This window comes from Gallus gallus, chromosome 3 (genome assembly GCF_016699485.2).
Source record: "Gallus gallus isolate bGalGal1 chromosome 3, bGalGal1.mat.broiler.GRCg7b, whole genome shotgun sequence".
NCBI lineage: Eukaryota > Metazoa > Chordata > Aves > Galliformes > Phasianidae > Gallus > Gallus gallus.
In genome coordinates, this window is record NC_052534.1 from 58304057 (window position 1) to 58320254 (window position 16198).

General features: G+C 38.5%; 1 protein-coding gene across 10 annotated transcripts in view; it reads left to right on the plus strand.

Annotated features, from left to right (window-relative positions):
- PTPRK (protein tyrosine phosphatase, receptor type K) overlaps positions 1–16198 on the plus strand; it is a 391069-nt gene that overhangs the window by 80923 nt on the left and 293948 nt on the right. For all 10 annotated transcript variants that reach the window (XM_015284457.4, XM_040697913.2, XM_040697914.2 and 7 more), the window contains exon 2: positions 4165–4287. In XM_015284457.4, the coding sequence (XP_015139943.2) occupies positions 4165–4287 (123 nt within the window). The remainder of the gene's footprint in view (positions 1–4164; positions 4288–16198) is intronic.

Here is a 16198-nt window from a genome sequence, read left to right on the forward strand (position 1 = left end):
ATTGGGAGAAAATCAGCAGACTCTGCGGAATGTTGGGCAGGAGATATTAGTGTGTATTTGATTTCAGCTGCTGATCCTCATTGGAAGGTACTGAATGTTCATCAAGTTGATCTGCTTTTTGGTATGAACAGCGCTGGTACATAATTGTGAATAGTGACTCGAGATGTGAGTTGGGGCGCTAAGAAATCCTGGCCTATGGAGTATTTCTATCATAAGTGGTTTTAAGTGATGAAAGATAGATTTTTAAATGTATATAGTTGTGAACAGAGTATATTACTACAGGTTCCATCCGCCCATCGTTTCTTCTCTTTCTGTTTTCCATGCAACATGTTTCATACACTTTATACCTTAATACCAAGGGTTGCTCAAATCACATGCAGGCACTGGGCAGTTAAGACAGAGGAGATCCAAAAGTGATTTAAGTAATAAGAAATAATGTGCAAATGTTTAAAATGTCTCGCCGTGTTATACTAAATAAACAGCTATAGCAGTGGCTTTTACTTGATGTTTATGGGTAAGTGAAGTTGTTGGTAAGAGGAGGAGATGTAACCCCATGAGGGGAAGCCACTGGTTTAGGCAGTTGTTGGTTGTGTTTTGCAGCTGGTCAATAATCCATCTTGATAAACTTTGTTGGTGTGTATGCGATAAATGAACACTTGTTTTGTTGATGTAGCAGTGGTATGCTGCACATGAGGAGCTTCTCATTGCCTGCTGCCTAAAAACAGGCTCATTGTTATTGCTAATCAGAGTCCTGATAACTAAAATTAATAGTGGGCACAAAGATGAGCAATTAAGAACATTCATCTTCCAAATGAGTCTACAAGATTCATTGGTAGTTTAAATTTATATACTGAGGGCACTTAAACCATTAAAAAGGGTAATGGGTGCCCTGCAGGCATGTGCTTCAAAGCCATATGTCATTTTGGTGCTGGGATGGCAGACAGTGCTAACTTCCCTTTAAGGGAAACTACTATTCATTTATCAATTAAATGCCAAAGGAAATGTACATTTTTGCTGTAGAGTGATCATAGCAGTGTATTGTAAGTTAAATCAAAGAACAAGATTTATATTCTAAATGTTTCTGGCTTTATCATGACAGATGTTAATTAGAGAAGTCTCTTGGCAATAATAAGGCATCGGATTTGGAACTTTTAAAGGCATAAATGTTACTCTGGTGCATAAATATTTCTCCTTTTGCACTTTGCGCTGACAGTGACACTGATGTAGTAATCAATTTAGTATGGAAAGTGAAATGCGGGTTCAGTTTTTGTTGTTGTTGTGCTTATGTTGTCACAGTGTAACATTTGAAAAAGTTGCTGAAATGGAGCTGAGCTTGAGGCTGTAAGGTTTCATGATGCAAGGTATTAGCAGGAGTTTTTCTACAACATGGAGATTTCTTTGCACTCCTGGTGTCCTCAAGCAACCAGTACACTGGTTAACAAGTGGGCAAAGGGGTGTCCTTGGTGGTTTTGGAGGGGAGGAGTAGAATTAGCTAAATCTTAGGCTGTTTTGTCATTTTGAATATATGACACATTCTGAATGAATTGCAAAACTGTGGGAATTGGAAGTTCACCCTCAATGAACATGAAATCTTATCTTATTTTGGAACACCATCTAGATTTGCTGATGAAATTTAGTAAAATGGAGATCCCCTGAGATGATCACTTTGATTTTTGCAAACTCTGTGCCTCTCATATGGAAGTTAAATACTCCTTTGTGATTAGGTAAAAATATTTTAACCTCAATTTGATGAATTGCATGCCTGGTCCTCTCTTTGTTCTCTGGCCAGTCTTTGTTCCAGGCTGTTGGTGTGTTGTACAGAAGGCAGCAATAACTATAGCTCTTACTTGTCATCCTTCCTGTTTCCCATCTGCATCATGTTTTCTTGTGGGCACAGAGCATTCACCAGAAGTGCAGGTGCCTCATCTTACTGAGAAACTGGTATTTACCATAAGGCTCTATTGTTTTGTTCTTGGGAGCTATAGTATTTTGTCCCATATTTTATGTTTGAAAGTCAAATGGGCTATGAAATAAGAAATACTCTATTATACTTCAGGTTCATCTTCTGGCTTGAGCCAGAAGGGGTAAATTTTGTTGCAACAATAGCTGTTAATGGGATTGATATAACCAACTACTGAGGACAGGGAGGAGAGGATGCATGAAATTTCTCCTCTGATTTCCAGTTGTTTATCCCTTGAGTTCTTAAATAACTTTTCCTGAATTTCAAAATATTGTCTAAATAAAGATAAATGTCTCTTTTCTCTTTCTCTGTTTCAATTTCTCCTGCTTTTTTTTTTTTTCTGAGCAGAACTAGCATGCTTAAGGGCTGCTTACTGTGAATGGGAATAACAGATGCTTCAAAGTTGTATTCCTGACATGTGTCCTTTTTTTGTGTTTACAGTCTGCTTTTTCTTCGACAGTGTTCTTTTGATTTCTTTGTTTCTTTTGTCTCAAACCTTGATCTCTTCCTCTTATCATCACATTTTCTTCTCTCTTTTTCCCACTCCACTTAATTGCTCTCAATGAAGAATGCAGTAAGTAAAAAATTACAGATTGAGGTAGGATGGATGTTACTGTGTTATGTAAATTTGTTTTTTTTTTTCCCCTTCCACCTTTTGTATTCCTCCCCTCCTTCTTTCTTCCTGTCACTTGTCTGCATAACTTCAGTTGTAAAGTTTTCATACCTGTTGTTACCGTAACCCTGAATCACAGAATTGCTCAGGTTGGAAAAGACCTTAAAGATCATCAAGTCCAACCGCAAGATAACCATACTACCCAACTCTAACAACCCGCTGCTAAATCACGTCCCTGAGCACCACATCCAAATGGTTTTTAAACACATTCAGGGATGGTGACTCAACCACCTCCCTGGGGAGTCTATTCCAGTGCTTAACAACCCTTTCTGTAAGGAAGTTCTTCCTGATATCCAACCTAAATGTCCCCTGGAGCACCTTGAGACCATTTCCCCTCATCCTGTCACTTGTAACGAATGAGAAGAGACCAACCCCGCTCTCGCTGTATGTACCTTTCAGATATTGGAAGAGAGCAATAGCATCTCCCCTCAGCCTCCTTTTCCCCAGACTAAACAGCCCTAGTTCCTTCAGTCATTCTTCATATAGCGTATTCTCCAAGTCCTTCACAAGCCTTGTTGCCCTTTTTTGGAACTGCTCCAGCACCTTTATGTTCTTTCTGAATTGAGGTGCCCAAAACTGAACACGGTACTTGAGGTAAGGCCTCACCAATGCTGAGTACAGGGGCAGGATTACTTCCCTAGTCCTGCTCACCACAACATTCCTGATACAAACCAGGATGCTGTTGGCCTTCTTGGCCACCTGGGCATGCTGCTTGCTTATATTCAGCCAACTGTCCATCAGTACACCAAGGTCCCTTTCCATCCATCCACTCCTCCCCAAGCCTGGAGGGTTGCCTGGGGTTTTTGTGACCAAAATGCAGGACCCAACATTTGGAACCATTGAAACTCATACGGTTTATTCTGGCCCATTGATCCAGTCCATCCAAGTCCCTTTGTAGTGCCTTTCTATCCTCCAGCAGATCAAGATTCACTCCCAACTTGATGTTATAAAGGCACTGAAAAAGTGCCTTTAATTTGCATTCTGTTATACTAGATGGATTTAATAAAACAAGATTACCAAATACATTCTGCAGTAGTTATTTCATTTCTAGGTAACTTTTTAATTGTGCTGTCTGACTGCCTTTGTTTTGGGTGCAGTATCTATTTCCTTGTAGTTGGTGTTTGGACTGTTTATGCTTTCAGTCCATCAAGGTTGTTGACTTGAACTGTTACTTTTCTAGCCTAATTCATTGCCTTGTTTTTCCCCTGGTCTGAACAGCCCATTGCTCTCTACGTTGAAGATACTAGGCCCTGTTTCACCTGGGCTCAGCCTGTGATTTCCTGTTGTGATGGGAGGTGCTTTTGGGGAAAATAGTCTGCATGAAGCAGAGACGTCTTATAAAGAGAGGAACATTGATGGATGAGCTGCTTGTAGATTTTAGATGCGTGCAGACAACTTTGAGAGTTATGCTACTAGATGTGTGGGCTCTTTAATTGTGCACCCAGGGCTAATGCCTTAGCAAAAATCTTGGAGGGATCTCTACTTCTAAATAAGCGTAGCTTTTATAACTAACATCATCTTTCTTCCCTAGGGGGATGTTCCTTTGACGATGGTCCGGGGCCGTGTGACTACCATCAAGACTTGTATGATGACTTCGACTGGGTACATGTCAGTGCTCAAGAGCCTCACTATTTACCACCTGAGATGCCTCAAGGTAAGAAATCATATGGATACTTGGAAGAATAGGCTTCTGTATTAAAAACTCCAGATTTCACTGAATATGGCCTTAAGGCTGTGCTCTGTGATCTCCACTTTAAATTTGTTTGTGGTAGTAATAAGAAGAAACAAAAATGACAGATATAGCAATAAGTCTTGGTAATTGAGAGGCCTTCTTAGATGAAATCCCCCCTTTAAAGTGGGAGTGTGAGGGACATAGCCAAGGGAGAAGGGAAGGGAAAACTTTTTCCTGTTGACTCACAGTGAAATTGTGTCTTAAATGACAGCTAATATATCAGTTGAATAATTCAGGCATGTAATAGAACAAATGGTGGGGGGGAAAAAAAAAAAGAATAAATGTAGAAACTCATTCTGCCCCCCTCTCTTTCCCTCAAACTGATCATCATCTGAAGGTAATCAGAAAAGCTTTGATTTATGGAAATATTGCTGTTGTTAATTACTATTTAGGACAGGTAATGAATAACTGAAGAGGTACAGCCTACATGACCTTGCCTGCTCACCTTTGATGAACAGCTTAATCGGTGCTTCCCAGATAGCGTGATACGCTGAGAAAATGAAAGCATTTGAAATTCAGCTACATTCTCCAATTAATAGTACATTAAGCAATTAATCATGCAGAGGAGGAAAAAAGGTCATGGCTATTTTATTTGTATCTGAAAGGTTTTGTGAATTGGGGTATGTGTGGAGGAGGAGTGCGAAATGTTGACACACAGGAGTGACTTAACCACTTAATCATTTCTTTCCTTCTTTTAATGTATTGTTTTGGATTATTAATGGATGTTAGTATATGTAATTTTACTTTTTAACTACTAAATAGCTGGATTTCCCCTACTGTGGAGTCACTGACATAGTGCCTGTTACTATGACCCATGACTTACAAAGAGGTCAATGTATTAAGCAAACTCCTTGCTATAATTAATGGACTGTTTGATGGTTCAGGTTGGTATAAACTTAAGCCCTGAAGCATCAGTTTTCCTGGTGCTGATAGTCTTGTATTAACAAATTCAAAATAATATCTTCCTTAAGAAGGGAGAAACTAGTCACTTTCCAGTTTACATTTTTCAGAGTCTATGCACTCTGTTAAGATGGTGTGGGTATTTTAATTGCAATGCATTTTGTAAAATATATAAATCTGATATTCTCAGATTTCAGGTACATCCTGTATGGAAAGAGCAGCAATTTGAGGAATTTTATTTTGAATGAATCTAAATGACAAGATAGCTTCTTGCATCTCCCTAACATCATACCTGCCATCCTTAGACAGGCTTCAGAGTGAAGTGACATAGTGCTCTCTGAATTCAGTGCAACTGATTTCTGTTTAGTTTTGCTACAGAGCTGTTTCCTATGAGTATAGCATGCAGATTCTTCTGGAGGAAGATTTCTTTCACAAGTGTGCGTGAAATTGTGGCTACTTGATAAAATACAACAGAACAATTGGGTATTTTGGAACTGATCCAAAACAGATACAGAAGAGGCTCCGATTTTTATTTTTATTATAATTCAACACTTTTTGAATCACTGTCTAAAAATGTTAATGCTTTGTAGTTGAGATCCAGACTACAAGTGAGTCTCATCTGATTACATTATGCAGAAGTTCAGTCTTTAGACTGAAGAGTTACGCTATGTCCTTATACTGAAGTTGATTTTTGTTTGGAATAGCACATTGTCTAGACAATCTTCAATTTTACACCAAGTCTAAGTAGGTAACACAGCTCCAGAATGTGTTGAGTTCGTTTGTTTGGCTTGTGGAAATTGGAGCAGCAGGAGGTTAGGAAGTTCGAGCAAAGGCAGAAGAGAAATGACTGCATGTAATAATCTGCCATGCAGGTGTTTTTTTTGGTTTGTTTGTTTTTGTTTTTTGTTTTTTAACATGGCTGACCTTGCCACTTACCTGATTACTGTTGAAATTGTAGGTTAGAAAGCACCACTCATTAAGCAGTTGTCCAAGTGCAGAATGATACGGTAATAATGGTACAGGTAAAATTGAACTGCTGCTGCTTTGACTTCTGCAAAATGTTTTTGTTTTTTTTTTTTAAGCTATCTCCTAGGGACCAGAGTAAGCCCCACTCTTTTCCTGTGCAATCTGAGAATGAAAGAAGAGCAGTGGAGCTTTTCTCCACTGAAAAGCAGTGGAGAAACAGAGGTGTTCAGGTGGGGATGGTTGTCCCTACATCTCTTCTAAGTTGTATAATCCTTCTGATGGTCATGAAGCTCCTTAATACCCATGTTAAAGTCCTATTCATGGTTATTCTTTGTACTGTATGGAGTCCTTGTCTTTTAGATCTCTTTGGAATCCAGTATGAGATCTTAGCCTTGCCTTTAGCAGGAGAAGTATGTATTCCTTTGTCCCAGAAGGAGCTCTGTTGTAGTAGTATCAGATTTGTCCAGAATCGTTATAGTCATGAAACATTATATTCAATTTTCAAATGTCAATTTTTAGTTTTCAGTAGCTTCAAAATGTCTTTCTTTAACCTGTCCTTTTTGTCTCTTTTCTTCTTTGCTTTGTTTCTTTTTCAGTTTTTAAATGGGAAAAGGGAGAATTTGGGGATTGAATTTTATTCTATATCTTTTGACTTAAGAGAGAGGTTTGAGTCAGTATTTTGCTTTGGAGAAGGATAAATAAGAAATTTCAGATCTAATGGCACATGTTTTGGAAGACTTTGAAAATGGGAAAGCATTGCATAATGGAAAGCATAGTAATCATTATTGGCAAGACAAGTGTAATTATGTCTGAGTAATTAATGCAACTTCAGATTTTTTTTTTTTTATAATGACCTACATTGCATTTCCCAAATTATCAGTGAAGGCAAAAGCCACTTGACTTCTGTTATGGGAAAAGTGCAGTATATGATGATTAATTTAGAAATAAAATGAATGTGTAGAGCAAGGTGGTTCTGTGCAGCTTCAAATAACAACATCTAGATTGCTAGAATTGCTGCTTATATGATAAAAACCTTTGGATTACCTGTAAAAACCTTGGAAAACTCCTGTTGTCCATGGTGTGATATAAAAGTGACTGTGCTAGATTAAGCCAAAGATTGGCTGGTTTTGAGGGAGCCTGTTAGTAGTTGCCTAAGGAACGCTATAGAGGAAGGACAAGTGTGTGCTAAGTCCTCAGCATGTTCTCTCTGTTTCCCGCTGCTTTGCATTAAGGAATTTCCTCAAACAGAAACTCTCTGTTCCTAACGTTCTCAATGAGTTAATGTTTTTCCTTTCTTGCCCTCACTTTACTCTCCGTGGGCTCCTATGCAGTTTACAGTGGGCTCCTGTAACAGTGCCAGTGTTTGCTACAGATTATGAGAAGAATAATCTCTTTTTAATTGTTTTACATGCTGTTTCTGTTTGATGTGTGTTAGTGTCTTATACTTAATAGGAAGTGAGCCAAGGTGATTTCTAATCTCCTTATTCATGCCATTCCACTGTAGTTGTTTTTTTGTTCTACAATGCTTTTACTATAAAACACATACCCTTCTCCAGCATCATTTTTCCTAGGTTGAATAACCCAAGTCTATTTAATTGTTCCTTATGTAGAAACTGTTCCACAACGTGAAACTTGCGTTTTGTATGAGGTGAGGCTGGTGTTTGAGTGTTTTGCATTTTTGTAGATACAGTGATGAAAATGAAGTCAAAGTACTTAACTAATAGTCTTTAAACCTCTTAGGGAGACAGACACCTTCTGTATGTTGCAATGAGTCCTTTAGAGCAGGCCTGTGTTTTCAGATGTATGAATTTTATATACTGTTCAGGACAAGATAGAAATTAGAGAATGCTGTTAAGATGAAATCCAATTTTGGATATAGATTTTTTTCCAGTTGTATTAGGGGACTATTCATTATGTGAGGATAATTTCATTTTGTAGAAGAAAACATAAATAATTGCACTTTCTTATGTCACTGCAGGTTTGCGAGGGGGTGGTTTTATCTGTGTTAATAATATATTTGCAGATGTTTCTACCCTTAGAGGTGATAGTTTATTTACCTTGTTTGGTTTGCCTGTTAAAAGCAGAATTATTCTGAGGCTATGTAGGGTCAGGGCATGAGAAACTGTAATGGCCTGCATGATGGGGAACCACTTAATGAAGGTCTTTTTTAATGTAATGGCTATTACCCTCCTGGATACAAATGCAGTTTGAAGAATGCCTAAATTGTAGCTGACAATAACAATGTCCTGAGATGGACATCTTCTTTCTGATCTTTCAGACAGATAGATAATGTGCCTGGATGGGATATATAGTAATTTTGTGAGTCATTTTTCTATAAATCCACAGTAAGTACATTAATAATAGTGGGAAAGGTCCCTGGTTGCACCTGTTGTCTAGCATGACTAACGGAAAACAGATTACATCTCTGAAGATTTACTTTGGTATTAAATTGTTTCACAAATTAAATGTTTATTTCTTTACAGTGAATAATATTGAAGGAATTAATTCTGACTTTGCAGAAATGACATATGACCTTGCATGTTGCCCTGTTTTAAAGAATAAAGCTAAATACTGTGTTCTTTGGAAAATAAATAAATAAAAACCCAGTCAAGAACAATAAAACATTGTGGGTTCAGGCTTAGGCTGATGTTTTGGGCTCCCTGGTGGAAGACTGCTTGGTTAACTCAGAATGGAGACCATAGGCTATGAAGGGCAATGTGAATGACAAGTGTGTTGATAAGTAGTCTTAAGCCACACTTTCATGGTAATTGCTTTTGCATGGATTTTAGGCAGAATGTCCATGGCTGCTCATTTCCGTATCCTGTCGTTCCCAGGTGCATTCTGATGTTGCTGCATACTCCCGGTTGCTCTGACGTGCATATGGTTGTGCAGCAGATTGGGTCAGGGAACAAGTATGGATTAAAAGCAACAACTTAGGGGAAAAAAAAAAAAAGAAGAATTTGGCATTCATCAGTTTATTGATCCAGTTTGACATGTGGCTGTAAAAAGAGTTGTTGCTCTGGTGTAGCTGATGAAGGAGGTGTGTGAGCTGGTGGTATGTATGGGCTCAGAGGTTAGATAAACCTCTGGGGTGCCTGAAAGAAATACAAAAATTACACGCTTAAATTTGCGTGCAACTTTAATTTTCCTGTATGAATTAGAGCTGAGATATTTGTTGTGATCTGGAAGGTTAGCTGTGTGCCTCTGAAGTTCTGTCTTCTGCAGAACTGAAATAGCTTTTATGTCACCCGCATGACCCGAAATGAATTTCTGTGCAGGGACCAGCATGTTCATGAAGTGTGTAAATGAGAGAGAAGAGCCAGAAGGTCATGAAATTTGTTATAATACAGATTTTTTTTGTATGAACGTGGCTCAGGAAGGAAAGCTGTAATGTGTAGGTCATATAGATGAGACTTTTGGCCTTTTATTTCACTTTAACCTGGATTTTCTCCTGTAGAAATGAAACCACCAACCCACACAAAAAAATTTATATCCAATTTTTATGTATGTGTGCTCTGAAACAAATGTGAACTGGGAAGTAGTACTTGATGAAAGCTGGGTGCTTCTGAGGCTTTTGAAAGAAGACTGCTTTTCAGTTAGGTATGGAATGCCGAGCCCACTCCCTACCAGCAAGCCCCTGCTCTTCCTGGAAACATTAATTAATACTTTCTATTGTGCAAGTTCAATTAGAACACTTTCCAGGTCTCCCTATTCTAGCAGACAAACTAACAAAGTTTACCAGCCCACTGAGCAGCTGACTACTGACTTTAAGATTTTGCAGGTGTATGGATTGCATTGCCAGTATAAATGTAGTAGATAAGAGGAACTATGCACAAGGGAATTTGTTTATTGATCCATGTATTGACAAAGGCAATTTGGGAAGCTAGTGGTTTGAAGTTTGGTCACTGAAAGCCTATCTGAGTCATTACATATGTGATAAATTGTAAAAGCTTGGATCTGTGTGTGGGGCTAGTAAGAATTTTTGATTGTTTCCTTTTATATTTCTTTATGTAATGGGGTAGATGTGCTTTACTTAAACTTTTTTTTTCTTCATAGACTCCTTGACCCTAAAAGTTAACTGGTATTTTTTTTCCCATTTAACTTGTCAGTATGCTACAGAGCTGAATCAATTTGATATACTTACTTTATCAGAAAGAGCATATTTGACTGCTTTTCTTACTCAGTAACCTTTATGGTTGGCTTCTTGTCTGAATTATTTGTAAGTAGCATCTTTAGCAGAAAGAAACCTATCTTGTTAGTGCAATGCAATTAATGTCTACCGAAAGAACACCTGTAAACATCCTGATCCTGTTTGGCTTGCTCAGTACAGTGCATTAATCAATCTATTGACCAATTCCAAGGGTTCCCTGTTGTTCTCAAGAATATTTAGCTTGGTATAAAGTGAAGAGGAGCGCAGAGAAGGCTTTACAGAGATAATGTAGGGTGTAGTTGTGCTCTTTTACTTTTAGATAAGCCAAGTTTTGTTAATCAGGAAATTTAGGCACAGGGTTAGGGAAAGAAAAGTTTTTACCTTTAAAGTTGTAAGACTGTATTTTGTTTCATCATAGTATTTCTTTCATGCAATACTGATTTTCAAAAAGCTCATTTGTTTTTGAATAACTTGCTATTGCTTGTACGCCTCAAATTAATATATTTTACTGCACTCACTTCTGTTTAGAACCTGTCAGATACTTTGACCAGAGTGTAACCAAACTCCAGTGGAAGGTGTATGAAATGCTACCTTCTGAAAAACTGTTTCCTTTCTTTTTTTTCCTTCTTTCTTTGTACAATATGTTAAGTACATTAGTTCATTTCTTTCTCTGGGTTAATTAATTAAACTGAGATGAAGTTTGCATGCGTAGACATACAAAGAAGTAGGTTAAACTTGGCCAAACCTACCTCTTCCATGCTGGTACCAAAAGTTACACTGCCATATGCTGGTGTTGTCCCAGCATTCAAAAGCATTCTTATCCATTATGCAGCTCTTTAGCTTTGTGTCTCAGCATCATAGGAAGTTCAGATAGCACTGGTCATAACTGTGACCATTTCTGGGCAGCTCTTACTGCACCAAGTGGAAATGTATTGGCTTCCATGAATTAAGTTAGTGCCTGGGGGAACTGTCAGTAAGAGGCATTACCTGAAGTTTCTGTCTTGATAGCATTGCAAGGCTGGAAGCCAAAGTGTGGATTCTCCCTGCTTACCTTCATGACAAGGAAGAAGCCAGCCCAGCTTTCACGTGCTACGAGTACTGTCTGCTGGCTGCTGTTGTGCTCATGTCCTGCCATTGATTTATTTTTGATTTCTCTCTGATTCTGTTTTTAAAGTTTTTAATTTTTTTTTGGTGGGAAGAGGGTGGGATGTGTTTTATGTTGTATGGGTTTTTTCTTTTTCTTTTTTAATCCTCCTCTCCCCCTTCCTCCAAAGATAACAGTTGTTTACCTGTCCTTAGGATTTTTGGCTATCTTGGTACATAGTTAAGGGCCAAGCCTGAGGTAATGTAGTTCTGCTTCTTTTACATGGCCATGCGTGGCCACGTTTGGCTCAGAGCATGGGCACATCTCTCTTGTACCTGCCCACAGAATATAGCATGGTGCAAGCATATCCAGTGATTTTGTTCCTTTTGTTTGGCGCTGTTTGGCTGGACTCTTTCACAGACAAGACAAGGACAAATACTGCACATGTACTTCTTTTGCTCCTATCTCCTGCAAATCTGGGTGGCTTCCTCCCTTCCCTTTCTACTGCTGCTCACATGTTTCTGGCTGCTCCTTTCTGCAATGTTGACATTTCTGTAAATTGACCTGATTGGAAACCTTATTCCTCATTTTTCCCTCCTACTCACCTGTGTGTAATTTTTAGTAGTCTAATGAATGCCAGATTGAAGCTATAATGTAACTGCAGGCTGCTCAGTAGGAGATGTAGAAGAAACTATATTAGCTGTATGGAAAATAAATAACTTTACTACCAATAAGAGGGAAAATAAATATGATATGGAAGCTATCTGGGGAAAGCACTGAAGTAATAACACCATCATGTATGAAGAATTAATAATAGTGTTACGTCAGGATGAGGTGAAAAAAAAAACGTAGTAGAATGAGTAATTTACATTGGTTGCTAATACAGATTATTGTTAAGGAATAATCTCCAGAAATGGGGCAGGCAGAGGGCAAAGTGTTGTAGTGATTCTTTGTGGGTGGGTAACTTTTCCCTTGTGTCACAGGGGAGATGAAGCCTCTTGGAAGCATAAGTGAAGCTATGGGCTGCTTTGATTTCAGCGCAGTGCAAGAGTGTTCACAGTCCCACTTGTTGTAAAGGGCCTTGTACAACTGTAAATACCTTACTTGTGTACCCATAACCAAAGCAATGGTAACACAAACTGAAGAAGAGATAATGTCTCTAAAACCAATGGCAACAAAAAACTTAAGAAGAGGTAAAATTCAGGAAGCCACATAACAGCCACAAAAGAAAGAGGAGTGTTCCTCTACAGTTTTCCATGTGTAGCATCTGAAATTTTCCTGTCTGCTTAAATATTGATTTCTGAGCTCTAACACTTTTGCTGCTCAGTATGTAATTTGTGTTCCTTTGTTGTGCTTTTGCTTCAAGTCCATGCTGATGTAGCAATCATTGGTGTTTGCTAATGGCAAACAGAAAATTGTAGGAGCTGGAAGGGACCTCCAGAGATCATCGAGTCCAACCCCCTGCAAAGCAGACCCCCTACAGCAAGCTGCACAGGTAGGCGTCCAGGCAGTTCTTGAATATCTCCAGAGAAGGAGAATCCACAACCTCCCTGGGCAGCCTGTTCCAGTGCTCTGTCACCCTCTCTGTGAAGAAGTTAATTTCAAAGTTTCTATCATTACTTGTGCAGATACATGTTCAAATTGCTATTTTTCGTTATGTGCAGACTAAAGCTTGTTTTCTCCCTCAGAGGGAGGGGCATCCTGGCTGAGATTTTTTTTTGTTCCATTTCCCAGCATTCTATATAGATACGTTGAAAAGGCAAGTCCTTGGTATTGGAGGTCACACTAACCTCACTTGCAAGTATACGTGTACTGTGAAGAGGCAGTTACTGGCAGTTACAGAGCAGGTCTGTGAGCATATGTGAGGTATGGAAACAGATGCAGTTGTTGCTTTGTCTTGTGACTGAAGTTTTTGTTTACTTCTGAATGTTTTTTGGGTGATGTTGCTGCCTCAGATACAGTAACATCCAAAGTTCCTCTTCCTTTCTTCCAATCTCCCGCAGAACCTGAATGTGTAATCTCATTTAAAATTGTTTTAGTATAGATTATATAATAGTACTCAGAAATTAAGTTCATGAAAAACATGAAAGCACTATGACAAGAAAAAAAACTAAACGACCTTATAAAATGGAAAGCAATTTTTTGTTCCAAAATATGTTGCTTCTGTCTAACAATGGGTGGATTGTAGTCAGATTTAACATTTATTCAAACCTAGCAAGGAAGGAAACACAAATTAAATCATGTTTTTAACTTCAGTTTGCATTTTACCTTGTTGGTGTCTATTTTCAAAAGGAAAAAGAAAGCACACTTTTCTAGGTACACTTGCAATGCACAGTGCAGGGCTTTCAGAGGTATACTAGCTAACTTCGTATTTCTGAGTAGCAGAGGAGGCTCAGCTTTCCACCTGTTACCAAGTTGGCACTGGGACAGTGTTGCACAGCATTGCGAGGATGTGCCTATTTTCATGACTCTGATACGTTGTGTGGAACGTGTATGCACCAAAATGCTGATTAGCAAGGGATTCTTGAGTACTTTGTCACTGCTCTGGTATTTTATTGTATAAAAAAAAAAAAAGAAAAGAACAAAACCAAATGAAAACTTCTGTTGTCTTTCTGAAAGAGGTATTTATCCGTATGTAACAGCTATTTACTGTATCTTAGATCAAAGATTTTTTTTAACTCCCTTGATGAAGAGAATGTAGCCATGTATAAACACAAATCAGACACGCTGTACTATTTTAGAGAAAGTCAAAAAACAATATAAACTAAGCATTTCTGTCATGCTTTTGGATTCTCTTAACTAATTCCCATGAATGATGGATCAGCAAGCTCAACACATTCATGCAGAAGAAACTGTTCTTCTCATTAATTTTTCTTCTGTCTGCTAACCCAGCCTTTATGTTCTATCCACCCACATCTCCCACTGTGCATGTTATTGTGATAAACTTATGGATTACTTTGATATCTCTGAACTCATGGACATACAACAGAATAAAATCTGCAGTTCTGGAAGTGAATGCCCTTGTGCAGGCACTAGATAGCTTTGCCTGGGCAATTTGTATCTGTTTTTTTTTTTTTTTTGTGGGTTTTTTTTGCTCTTTTTTTTTTTTTTTGGTGATTTAAGAGCAGGGTGCTTTGGGTTTTGTGGGTGAGCTCTTGTGACTTTCCTTCTTACCAGCAGTAACAGCTCTGCTTTCTAATTAGGCTACAGTTGCAGGTAGAGTTAAAGCTGATACAGGCTTCCAATTAGGCTGCAGCTTCACAGGTCACAGTGAGACAGCCTAACACCTTACTGTTGCTAAAAGAGATTATTTTGCTTTTCTTTAGTCCCTCTCTTCCCCACCTTCATGCTTCAGCTAGCTTCTCTAGCTAACTTTACTCATCAGAGCTTACTGAGAGTTGACGTAACTCATTATCCCAGAGAAAACGTTGCTGTTCTTTTCTTGAATTCAGCTGACTTTATGCATTGAGTTGACTCATGGATAGTTCTGACTAGCATCAAAGCCAGCAGCATTAGAGAATGAAGGAGCTAGAAGGAGGAGCTGCATAAAAATGAGAGCCTGACAGGGAGTTATTAGGCCATGCCACCTGTTTGTGAGCAGCAGCTTGTCTTTCTTGATTAATGCCATCTAATTTCCACCCTGTCAGCCCCATGTTTTTCATTGCGTGGTCCTGCCAAATGCCCTTGGTTGGATCCTGTATGAAATTAAGAGATGAGTCCATTAATCTCAGTAATCATACAATGGATATATGGGTTCATGCATAAGTACCCTCCCAAGATGTGGAGAACCTCTTAAGTACCTTCTTTGTAGATTTCTGCCAGGTGTATAGTCCAAAAAGCTCTCAATTGTGTTGAAAATATTTTGTTGTGATATGTTCATGCTGAACTTTATTAAATGGATTTGGAACATGATGATATCAGTTAAAAAGTGATGGTTACCTGGGAGCAAGTAACTATACAAAGAAAACTGCTGAGTCTGGCAAATGCAGCCTACTCAATTAAAAGCCCTGTATACCATAGCTTAAAGGAATAATGGGCCCATGTGTACCAGGAACTCTTTATACATAAAAACAGATGATTCCCTCAAGAATAAATAAATTTTGCAATCCTGTCAGCTGATCTAATATGGGAAGGAAAAAAACCATTAAAATTACTATGTAAATTTGCTTGCATTTATATAAAATTCATTTTACTGATATTTATGAAATTTAATTTACATGTATAATGTATATAAACATGAATTTACATTCATTTAATGTTCATGTAGGATTTATGTAAAGATTTTGATTAAGGAGGGTGAAAGAAGTAAAACTACAAAAGAGTAGATTGCTTGCAGGTGAGGATCAGAGGACAGATCAACACCAGTGATGTTATATTTGAGTATCTGCTATAGCTCATCTATCAAGAACAGGATGATGGTTGAAGACAGCTTGAGCTTAAACAACTGTGTGACCATGTGACTTGAGTTTACAATCCTGTGAGAAGTGACTAAGCTGAGCAACAGAATTCATGTCTGGTGCTCTTGAAAAGCAGATTTGGACCTGCTTGGCAGGGAGGTGCCCGGAAGGGCAAAGGGGCCCAGTAGAGCTGGTTGATCAAAGGCAGCTTCTCTGAGCCTAAAGGATGGGCTGTTGTCATGTGCAGAGTGCTGAAAAAGCATGGCAGAAAGCCGTCTAAGATGAAATTCTTGCTCCTCACTGAGCCTGAGTACAAAAAGTAAACACACAGAGGCA